Source organism: Fundulus heteroclitus, chromosome 12 (assembly GCF_011125445.2).
Source record: "Fundulus heteroclitus isolate FHET01 chromosome 12, MU-UCD_Fhet_4.1, whole genome shotgun sequence".
NCBI classification, from domain to species: domain Eukaryota; kingdom Metazoa; phylum Chordata; class Actinopteri; order Cyprinodontiformes; family Fundulidae; genus Fundulus; species Fundulus heteroclitus.
In genome coordinates this window covers 13,169,216-13,181,388 of record NC_046372.1, presented here as the reverse complement: position 1 = coordinate 13,181,388, position 12,173 = coordinate 13,169,216, and the positions used below count along the sequence as shown (strand labels likewise).

Here is a 12,173-nt window from a genome sequence, read left to right as displayed (position 1 = left end):
TCCAACTCCATCGGCATGGCACATCATTGCTAGAAAGGTAGGCTGTGTCCTTCAGCCCACTCCGAAGACCAAGGAGGAGGTTCCAGGAGGTAGGCCGTTACCCTAGGAGAGCTGGTTGCTTATGCAGAGAGGGACAGGATCAGGCTGTGCATTGGCGGAGTTGGTAACTTTGCTGCTTTGCTGCAAGACGATTCTGGGGTTATATCTTGGCCTGGGGTCTTTTTGCATGGAGTTTGCATGTTCTTCCTGTGCATGGGGCAATCAGGCTTCCTCCCACAGTTCAAACACATGACTGTTAGGTAGATTGGTCTCTCTAAATTGCCCTGACGTGTGTGTGTGTGTGTGTGTGTGTGTGTGTGTGTGTGTTTGTGTGTGTGTGTGAATAATTCTTTATCCTGTGTGTCTCTGTGTTGCCTTTTGATGGACTGGCAACCTCTCCAGGGTGTACCCTACCTTTGACCCAAGATAGATTGCCTGAGATAGACCTAAATCCAATAGAACATCTCTTGGAGATCATGTTCAGGTCCCTCTGACACCACCAGGTTGCACCTCAGACTGTCCAGGAGCTCAGTGATTCCCTGGTCAGGATCTGGGAGGAGATACCCCAGGACACCAACCGTCATCTCATAAGGAGCATGTCCCAATGTTGTCATGCATGGAAGCAGGTGGGGGTCATACTAACTACTGAGTAAGCATGAGTACCATTTGAAGTGGCGGCAATGACATTGCAGCAACATGTACAAGCTTGCCTTATATATTTTTCTGTTTCCCTTTCTCTGTGATTTCAGATTAAGCCGTCTGTGGGTTAATAATTTTTAATTTCATCAAATGATGTGACGTTTGTCTATTCCTAACAAATTACCAATTCCAAATATGCACAAATTGAGATCTGACGTGTTTTCAAGAGGGTTCCTTTAATTTCTTTTGAGCAGTGTTTAAAAAAATGTTTGACTGAACAAACCTAAATCAACAAAAGCAGAACACAAATCTTCAAATTCTTTAAAAAAAAGTTTATTTCAGGTATCCTTTACAAAAATGTTTTCCATCAAACCATATTTTCATCACATTTACCAATGAGGACATGGAAAACGCCTACACCCTATTGCCGAAAGTATTTGCTTATCCATTAGATTTAGATGCTCCTGAATTCCTTGGCAGCACTGGGATTGGATTCCACCTGTGTGATAGGTCCAGTCGTGAAATTTCCTCCCAACTAAACAGACCACAGTCAAATGTTAGTGGTTTTAACAAATTTGATATGACAGCATCTCAGCTACAAAGTGGTGGGTCACGTAAAATCCCAGAGCGGGGTCAGCAGATGCTGAGTTGCTAAGTGCTCAGAGGTCACCAACTTTTTGCAGAGTCAGTAGCTACAGACCTTTGGAGTTCATGGTGCCTTTGGAGTAGAGAGCTTCTTGGAATTAGTTTTCATGGTTGAACAGCCTTACATCACCAATTGCAAAGAAAAGTTTTACAGCGGTGTAAAGCAGTAAAAAAAAACGTTCGCTGGAGTGACGTAGCATGCCAAGCAAGCCAATGTATGAGTCTGCTGTTTGACGCTATGGGCCGACTCGCTTTTTCTGCTTTCCATTAGCAAAGTAGTGGTTTCAAGTGCAGTGAGTCGGCCTGAAGACACAACGTCAGAAGACAGCCGGTCGCTGATTCGCTGGTGGGTGGAGTCACTGTTTGTGTAACTGGAGTGACTCCAAAACCAGAATGGGAATCAGAATTGATCCGTTCCGCCATATTTAAGAAGCACACAACAGCTACAGCCACTAAGGGTATCATTAGATACTGAGCTGAGATGGAAGCCCCCAAACCAATACTGTGGTCCAACCCAGAGGTGCAACATATCTTTGTGCTCAGCAGCTGATGAAGTGTCTGACCCTCAGCGCCGCCTTGCCATGTCACCCTGATTGGCGTGGTACGCAATTGTAATGAAAAACCACCCGTGTGGAACTGAATCAAGCCAACCAGCACTGTATTAAATCAACGCCTCACCATGGAAAAGGGGCATTCATTCCAGTGAAATGCACTCTTAATAGTTCAACACACCAAGGCATTTTTAGCCAAAGCTCCAAGCTTTGTGGGAACAGTTAGAGAATGGGGACCTCCTGTTCCAACATGAACCTAGGTCCATAAAGACATGGATGAGCAAATTTGGTGTGGAGGAATACGACTGGTCTGCACATACTGACTTTAAACAGCCAGAACACATTAAAGTGTACAATGTGCAGGCCAGTTACATCTGGTTACATCAGTGCCTCGCCTCACAATTGCACTTCTCAGGAATGGTCAAAGATTGCCGGAAGCACACTCCTGTTTAAGCTGTTGTAGCTGAGACCATTTTGAACCCGGCGGATGGGATGTCACTCAGGTTTATATTGCTGGGAAGGCAGATGAGCGAATGCTTTCGGCAATGTAGCGTATCAGTGAAGATGGCATTCCTTGTGAATGGCGACAAGATTGTCTAATCTCCTCATTTGTCACCTTCTTCCTCCCTGTGACCCACCAAAGCAAGACATTTCATTGAATATGAGTCACCTCCACTCCGTTCTCTTACGTTTGTCCAAGCCTCCTGCACTCACAATTTGGAGACAAGGAAAGCAACTGAAGATGCACAAGTTGGTATAGTACAATATTTCACACAAACACAAGGACCATCTTTAGAGTGACCTGAGAGGGATGACCTGCAACACCTCTGCCTTATTTTTAAAGGAGAACAAGTCTGACTGCAGATTTGTTCATTTTTGATAATATGAAAAAAAAGACCTATATCAAGTTGTAAATAAACACACAGTGCTGGCTCTGAGAAAAAAAAAAACACACGCAATTCAATAAGAAACAAAACTAAGTTTTAACAAAATACTAAAGTTTTTCCTCCAAATAATGTTTTAAAAGACAGAACATTTTAATGTACATTCTGCTTTTACCAGTACATTTTGAAAAACATGTATGAGCTGTGACTCATCTGCAGCTTGATTTTAAAAGCACCTTTATTAAGCTGTAAAAGCACCTTTAACCCAGAATTACCCGTTCTGGCACATAATGAGGCATGGGCCAGCTGCCTATAAAGGCATTCTGAGGTTACTGTTTCTAATACTCCAAATGCTGTTCCTGCGGTTTAGAGTGCTTTTAATGAAAGGCCGGAGAAAGTGCTAGAGTGACCACGGTTTTTGTGGCTGCGTGGAGCACAAAGTAATGTAACTGTTTCTGCACACCGCTGCCCAGCTGGCTGCACACGTTTACGAAAAGAACAAAAGATACATTTAAACAGGAAATTTATTTTGTTGTCAAAACCGCATACATAGCGTGGAAACGAGGCCCTAACTCACTCCAACTAGTCCTCCCTACTGTCCGCTCGACCGCAAAGTGAGATCATTTTCATCAGAAGATGGCGCCCTCTTTCTTTTCTATTCTTTTTTTCTTCTCCTCTTCTGAGTAGGCAGCGTACAAACGAGGGTAACATCGCCCCAAAGAGTCTTTTGTGAAAACTTAGTAAAAGAAGCTCGTTCAACTTAGCTAAAAATAGTATGAATAGGAGCTCGTGCCTGGTTGAAGCGGCTCGCGTACGCAGAGGTATGCCAAGATCCCAAAGGAGAACCACCCATCACGCTTAAAGCAAATGAGCAATGGGATGTAACGTACCTACCAACCATGCTAAGCTACTATCCTGCAAAATACCTGTCATTAAAATGATTACCACTGATACAGCTTTGATTGTGTAAAAGGCTTAATTGTTTGATAACTGTATGCTTCTACCATCAATGTGGGCATCTCTCTGCACTCTTTCCAGAAGTGAACAGGGTTGCTTTAATTAAGTTATGCTGTTTTAAAGGGGACGTATCATGCTTTTCATTCAGTTGTGGTCTATATAAAGTGGAGCTGCTCTAAATTCGTCGTTAATTTACCCCCACATTTCCTCTTTTTCTCCGTGTTCTGAGGTGCTTCTGAGAGTAACTCGTTGTTGTGTGGTCTCTTTAAATCTAAATGAGGCCCCGCCCCCCTCCAGGTCACAGAACATTTCACTCCACCCCGTTCGGCCATTTTTGTAGTGTGCTGGGGGACAGTAGTAGCTTTGGTATCTTTCATCTTGGACAACAAAATCACTCAGCGAAATTAAAATGGTGGGTTCGCGAAGTTGGTGAGCTGGACGTCCATGACCTTGTTTAGCAGCTCCGCAGCAAATACTGTGACTTAATGGTTAAAATGGACGGCTTGAAAAATATGACCCAGACAGAATATGAAGATATCTACGTGGAACTTGGACAGACTGCATTCAAATTTTATGCATTCCTGGAGACTCCAAGTACACAACAAAATGTATTTAAGGGCTAAAAAAATGGATTTTCCATATGTCCCCTTTAAAACTACAGCTGGCCAGCCATGAGGAGCATATCTGTTAAGAAGATGACTGCAAGCTGTAAACCTGAGCAGAAAGACTAATTAACCAGCTCATATCACCTTGTTTTCTACTTTAAAATGAAAGAATTGAAATCATGTTCTACATTTTGTCTCACATTTCTGTGAAAATACAATGGAATAGCTGTGTTTGCATTGTGAGACTCTCATACCGGCCCATGCCTGTGCATAATATCGTTTTACTCTTTGCTGCGTTATTTAAGCTCTTATGCTCAGATATTTTTATTAGGTATTATAAGCTGTTTGGCCTTTTAAATGATCTAGTTTTTTATCCAACATTTTCCTAAAGTATGTTAAAATGTACCAAACACATGAAAGAAAAAACAAATATTGAAAAAAAGAAACGCGGTTGACCACAGACACACTCCTGTTTTTGATGATTAACTTTGGCTTGCTGAGGTTGCCGTTATCACTTTGGTTTGTCAGTCTGTAGATGGATGTTGCTTCGTACCAGGACTTCACGAACAGAAGGTAGGTAGGGTTTCCGGTCAGGAAGCGTCCAGTCTTGGCAGCGCCCTGCAGGTGAAGCAACACTGTCTTTGCACCGACCTGAGCGTACAACGACCCAATAGCTTCAGCTTGTCACAGAAGCGGGAGGACATGGTGTTTTTTCTGCAAACTAAACAGAGAGACACCCAAACATAACTCTAAGTCCAATATGGTACAAAGTAATGAATGTAACTGCACAATCACTGGGCCAACAGGTCTTATTTGTTAGACGTTTCTAAGTCATCTAAAAACAGTTACTATGGATGGTGAGAAGAACTACTTAAAATACATCCAGAGTTTTTATTTATTTATTTAAGCTCATTAGGGGATTCAACTGACCATTAATAATTGGTAACACCCTATTGGTATGCCTCACATTTGTCATGAAACATCTTGATGATTCCCAAGACTTGTGAGGCAACATTCTGTGTGTGTGTTGGGTATGTTGGGCTGCTTTGGTACTTCAGGATGACTTGATTGTAATCAATGGAACTATGAATTTAGGTCTGAAAATACTGAAGGAACATTCCGAGCATCAGTTCATGATTCTAAGCTCCAGCACATTTGGGCTATGCAGCAGGAACCTAATCCAAAGCAAGTCCACCTCTGAATGGTAAAAATAAAATAAAAAAACAGAATGAAAGATGTTTTTGTTTTTTTTTAGTATCCTAGTCAAAGTCTAGACTTAAATCTGATGGAGATGCTGTGGTATGACTGGAGCAGGTTAATTATGCTTCAAAAACCTACAATGTGGTTAAATTAAAACAACTCTGCAAAGAAGAGCAGGCCAAATTTCATCCACAGGGATGTAAAATATTCACTGCCATTTATCATTTAAATAAATGATAAATTTATTTATCATTTATTTAAATAAATGATAAATGGTGTGATACAACCAGCTACTAGTTTTAGGGGGTATTTACTTCTTGACAAAGTGAGCATGCATATGTGTGTGTGGGCACAGAATCAGCTATTCAGTCCCGACTTCTTTTCCCACCAGTGGAGCTCTGAAGCAGGCTGTCGCATACAGACCTGTGGATTTCTTGCATTCCTGCATGTTGCATTTCCTGAGAGTTTCTGGTGCAGAAATCTTCTCACAGAAGCGGTTTGGCACCACGGCCGAATCCTGCTCGCTCACACAGCTGACTGAACGATGCTGTTGACCCTCACCGCAGCTCACGGAGCACTAGAACAACGACGAATAAGTTAGAAGAAACCAAACATCTAAAACCTTTATTTCGGGGAAGCAGAGTGAGACCGACCTCCCCCCAGTCCTCAGCTTTCCAGCGCATGCAAGGCTTTAAACGGCACGGCTGTGTGTTGTTGGGCCTGAAAGCGGTGCTGCAGCGATGAGGCTCGGGGCAGAACACCAGTCGCTCCCTGATGCCTTCACCACAGCTGCTAGAGCACTGTAGAAAATGAGAATATATTTTGTCATTTCTGCTTTATTTTAAGATTGCCAGACAAAGGTTTCTTCAAGCAAACGCCTTGGTCACATACAGGTACCTTTAAAAGTTAATTTAAAAGGATTTGAGATCTTTAAAAAAAAAAAAAATTTAGAACAAAACTGATGGAGCGCTGTGTTTCTGTGAAAAGAATCGGTTTATGGAACAATCTGAACAAAGAAACCAAAGAATCACAATCAATATTCACATTTAAAAGGACAATAAAAGCTGCAATGCTGAGTGAATATGTCAGCTATGCCTGATACAGAAAATCAACCTAAAGTGAAATGTGTATTTCAGTTTGGAGGACAGATATACTATTTCATTATCTTTAGTTTTTGTTATGTATATTTTGATGCTTTTTGTTTTGTTGTTATTGGTGATTTTGTAAATAGTTTTATATATAGGGCCTTATATATATTTTTATTTATATTTTTTTTGTAAATATATTGCTTTAGGTAAAGGGGGCAGATAACATAAGATTATTTTTCTTTCTGCTCTCTTTCAGGACTTTAGAATGTTTGTTTTTATGTTTAATTGTTTTGTTTGAACCCAATGAATGAAATCGAAATTTGTAATAAAAAATTAAAAAATATTGACAGTAAAACACGGATATCCTTTTATCTATGCCATTGTATTGTAGCTCCGTCTGTATGTTTGGGATTGTTGTACTTCTGAAATGTTCCAAGTCTTTTGGAGCATCTAATGGGTTTTCTTTAAGGACTGCCCTGTGTGCACCTCCATCAATCCTGCAGTCAACTCTGTCTGTGTAGGTCTGCAGAAGTGCCATTTATTTTCCATTTTCAGATGACAGGTTGAATAGTCCTCTGAGCTTTATCTAAGGCTTCAGATATTGCTTCGTAACCTAAATCTACATGAAAATATCTTCACAAACATCCCAGCTTAATTTCTGGCATACCTGCTGTGTTCCTTGGTCCTCATGGTGCTGTTTGTTCTCTGATGTTCTCTAACAAACCTCTGAGGCCCTCACAGAACCACCCTGATTATACTAAGATTTGATTCTATTTAGTAATTAGGGCGTGCACTTAAGGCAGTTGGTTGCACTGAATTTTATTTAGGGGCGTCAGGGTAAAGAGGTCTACACGTATAAACAAGGCCTTTTGCTGATTTTCTTTGAAGATGTAAAATTGCACATTAGGAAACTGTAGAATTTTCCTTCCCCTTTACAATTATGTAAGACTTTGTGTTGGTTTATCACAGAAAATCCCGATATAACACATTGCAGTTTGTGGAGATAATGTGACAAATGTCCAACAGTTCAAGGGGTATGAGAAATTTACAATGAGCAGTATTCTAATAATATCAAAGAGGCAACAAATAATGCATGAAACTCCTAACTTGGAGTTGATTAAGAACCAAAAGTCTTTCGGATGGACATCAAAAACAACACACGCAAAAATATGCAAATGCAAAGTCTTCTAACATAAACTACTAGTCAAATGTTTGGACTTGCCTTTGCCATTCAATGGCCTTTCCTTATTTTTATGACTTAGTAAAGACATCAAAACTATGACTCAAAAGTATAACATATACCGTACTTCATAATGTATAAAGTATGTAAGCGGGATAAAAAAAAGGGCCTCAATAGTCCGTTTTATGTTCAATGACACATAAAATGATGATTTGAATGTGTGATGGTCCTACCAGGCCCCAGGGTGTCACGGTCCAGTTCATACAGGGCTTGTGGGGGCAAACCAGGGCGCTTGGGGGTCTGCTGGACACAGTCTGGCAGTGGAAAGGTCTGAGGGCACGTTTGCTCTGAGAATCAACACACTGGACATCACGGTACCTCCTTCTCACCAACCCACAGTTTTCTGGACACTGTGGAGAAAATTCCAACCCAATAAATCCTCCAAACACAAACCGATACCAGTCAAAGTTACAACAGACACAACATGTTTTTTATTTCCTTCAGTGACTAACTAATAATAAATGTACTCTATTAATTGTAATTCCCAAATAAACGGCGTGACAGTCGGTTCCTTGACATCTAGAGACGCTGACCTTGCTCCAGCTGCCGGTTTGCCAGGTAGCGCACGGCTGCAGGTGACATGTTCTTGCAGGCTCCGGTCTCTTCATGTTAGCAGCGCAGTCGGCCTCATTCTCTGAACTGCACACCACTGTTCTCCACACAGCTCCAATCCCACAAGTTGTCGAACACTGGACAGAAATGGCTAGCATCTTAAAAAAAAAATACTCCGTGTGTGTTTAGTTGACTAAAGTAACATACCAGCATTACATTTAAGGTCAGTGTTTTGGGGAAATAAAAACGTTGATCAGACTCTCATTAGATTACTGGACTTGCCTTTTATTTAGTCTATAACTAATAAAAGAAAATAAACAGACTGCACATAATTTGTAGATTTTACCCAATGTGCCATCATATTTTGGTTTGGCCCACTAACCAATGTTTAGGTTGAAAATGTATTTGGTTTCGTATCTTTTTTTTAATTTATTGATTTTAAGTATAAAACTTGTTAGACATGGTGTTTTGTCTCATTAATATTGTGGGTTTTATTTTATGCTTTATTTTTGTTAATCAACTTTTATTGGTTGTTTTAAATAAAGAGTTTGATCATTCATTAATTTCTCATCTACCAGGCTAACGAACATTAACAGGGTAGAAATATATCCCTAAAAATCTCTCTGATTGGGAATTAGTAATCTGATATTACCCTCAACCTTTGGAGTAAAGCTTTGTGGAGGGAGGATGCTTCCCATTTAGAATTAGTAGGAAATTTCTCAGCATCATTTTTCAGTCATCTCGGTGTAAACATCTCTTCAGTTCATATTTTCTATTAAGTTAAACTATATAGATTTCAAATCCATGACTTCAGTGTCCGGCTATCTGCGGAGATAGAGGGAGTACCCTAAATCAGCGGACCTCACACTGGGCACCCCGGGCCCCCGGGGGTCCACGAACCACGGGCTGGGGGTCCGTGAAACACGTGTAGTCTGGCCTGAGGAGGCGCTGCTGAGGATGCGTTGGGGTTGAGCAAAGTAACACAATGGACAACTATTCAACTCCGTCCGCTTCATGAAGTAACGTAAAAGCCAAATCAGCTAAAATCAGGAAGTACGATAACAATTACATCGAGTTTGGCTTTATCGAGAACGAGGATTTAATCTCTGCTACATCATCATGCATGTTAAAAACATGCATGATTCCTAATGTATTTACGTAACAGTACAAAAATACTATCAGCATGAGGAATCTAAAGGGATCCTTGGAAAATGTTTACCGCTGCTAAGGGGTCCCTGGCCGCGAAAAGTTTGAGAACCCCTGCCCTAAATCTTCCAGTGATCGAGCGTTCGGGGTAATTACTGTAAGCTCCAGAGGATAAAGGCTCAGGGTAGCATCATGGAAACATGTCCAGTGTGAATGGTTTACTGGTGGGAATGTTTTGCAGCGTAAGACAGAAAGTTTAAAATCTTTACACACCTCGCTCCAGTTTCCAACAACCCAATATACATCCATGCTAACAGGTTCTCTGGCCATCAGGTTGCTTTGGTCACTGGTGGAACTGCTCTGTGGACTTCGTGGTTGCTGCTTTTGGCCGTTGAAGTGACTTCCTTTGGATCTGGAGGAAGGTTTTTTAGTGCGAGAAGTGGAAGTGTTTTTCTTGGTTGTTGGGGAGGGCTTCTTCACGTCAATAAATGGCACTTGAGGTGGAGCTGCCGTGATGGCTGATTTTCTCATAGTTGTTGCGGGAGGTTGCTTTGTTTTGAAGCCAGTTTTTGATAGGACTGAGCCATACTTGTACAGGGGAGTTGTTAGAGGAACCCGCTGTGTCCATGGGCGGTATGGTTTTACATTTGAGGTGGTGTCGATGTTGGGTAAGTGGTGGGTTGTACTTGCACATGTGTCAGGACTGGTAAGAGCGAATGGCGAAGCAGTTGTGGGTGGCACTCTAGTTATATGCTTGGTAAGTGGACGTGCTTGTGGTTTTGGTGTGGTTGTCTGAAGAGGACTTGTTAGAGACGTCACCGTGGCGAAAACATCCAGGTCAATAATCTTCTCTTCTTCTTTCGTCTTGTCCACCACAATATAATCATATCCTGGGGAGTACAGCACCCCGTCCTCAGTACTTCCCTCCTCTACGTCTGCATTTTCCTCCTCTCGAACGCTTGTTTTCATTTCTTTATTGGCTGAACGTGATTTATTAGGATAAACCTTCCTCTTTGTATAGTTGTTTTTTCTCCCCAGACCACTAAACTCATGATCTTCTGGGTCTATAATTTCAGTAGCTGTAGGTTCAGGACTTAAAGTGGATTCTGTGGTACCAGTTGTAGTTTTTTTGGTGGTTGTTGTAGGCGCAGCTGTGGAGCTTAGGGGTGCTAATGATGGTAAGCCAGGATGTTTGGTAGGGTGAGTTTTATTTGGGTAAATGCGACGGTATACAGGGGGAAGTCCGGGCCGTCTGTGAAGACTTGAGTTTGGGCAGCTCTGCAAAGCGCACAGTGATTTGGACCTGGGTTTGGTCGAGGGGTCACAGGTCTTACTTGGTGCCAACGTGCACGTCACCGTGCGTGAGCGAACGCCTCCTCCACATGTGAAAGGGCACTAAAAGCACAAAGGATACAATGAACAACATCAAACTTGGGGGAGAATCTTGCAAAAAGGTCTTTCGATGGTAAAACTGAGCTTAAGGGGCAAGCTACTACCCAACAGAAAAAAAAACTATCCTTAAAAAAAAAAAAAGGCCTACCTCCTCCCAGTTGCCAACAGCCCATTCCTGCCCACATGCAACATCTCTGTTGCATGGCACCACAGGTTTTGGTTTAAGCAGATGCTTGCATTCCAGAGGGTGGAGTACCCTCTCCTCCCCTGAAACAGTGCGTACACAAAGAACGGTTCTTTTCCTTAATCCTCCTGATCCACAGGTTTCTGTACACTGCTGCCAACCACCAACCCACCACCTAAGAGCCAGAGGAGGACAGAAAACCAGGGTAAGCAAAAACATTCTCGCCAGTGATGTAGAGATCAAGCTGCGTTTTTAGAAAATAAACACGGACGAGCTCTGTTTATGATGTCCAACTTTGCACAAACAGCCATTATTTTATGACCATGGCCATGACCACAGGCCCCTTTCTGGGTGCAAATAGAGCTGTGATAAAAACAGGTTATTGAATACGTAATAAAAAAAAAAAAATGTAGGGATAACTTCAAACAACAGCATTGCTATATTAGTAATTGAAACCTATGCTTTAAATATCAGAGTAAAATAATGTAAATAAATGCAATAAATATCAGCAACACAATTTTTTTAAATGTATATTAAGATATTAAGTTTATCGGTGTTGAGGATTATTTAATTAATAATCTCTCACGTTCAAGTGCTTTGGGTGTAAATTTGAGTTTACATAAAGGTCCACTTCTCTGAGCTAGTCTTCAAAATGGGAAAAACAAGAGAACATGTCATGCAGCTAAAGTAAATGTGTGCCCTGTTTTTTTTTAACACGCTTAATTTCCTTAATTTAAAACTGTTACGTTTTTTCTTCTTCTCTCAAATTGATACAAACATGGTGCCTCAACGGAAAAATATAAAACTGTAAATTTGAAGAAAAATGTATGTTGCTAAATATTTGTTGTGAAGAAAACAATAAAAAAAAGAAAATGTACAAAGAATATACAAAAATGTATATCAATGTAAACCCATGAGCTGCTAAACGGTTATGGTTGTTATTGACAGGTAAACGTTGAAGTACATTTTTATTATGGAGCAAAAATGGTTGACTCTGGTAACATAAAAACTGCAGTAAAACAGCGTCTTTTCTGAGGATGTCTGAGAGTAC

General features: G+C 41.1%; 1 protein-coding gene across 1 annotated transcript in view; it reads right to left on the bottom strand.

Annotated features, from left to right (window-relative positions):
* Nucleotides 1–1,861: 1,861 nt before the first annotated feature.
* The window catches only part of adamts12 (ADAM metallopeptidase with thrombospondin type 1 motif, 12), a 33,838-nt gene continuing 23,526 nt past the window's right edge, over nt 1,862–12,173 (bottom strand). Inside the window, exons 18-24 of the mRNA XM_021318091.2 lie at nt 11,087–11,297; nt 9,820–10,941; nt 8,382–8,537; nt 8,022–8,198; nt 6,174–6,320; nt 5,944–6,097; nt 1,862–5,041 (exon numbers count right to left, since the gene is read on the bottom strand). Coding sequence (XP_021173766.2) covers nt 4,911–5,041; nt 5,944–6,097; nt 6,174–6,320; nt 8,022–8,198; nt 8,382–8,537; nt 9,820–10,941; nt 11,087–11,297 — 2,098 coding nt within the window. The 3' untranslated portion in view covers nt 1,862–4,910. The remainder of the gene's footprint in view (nt 5,042–5,943; nt 6,098–6,173; nt 6,321–8,021; nt 8,199–8,381; nt 8,538–9,819; nt 10,942–11,086; nt 11,298–12,173) is intronic.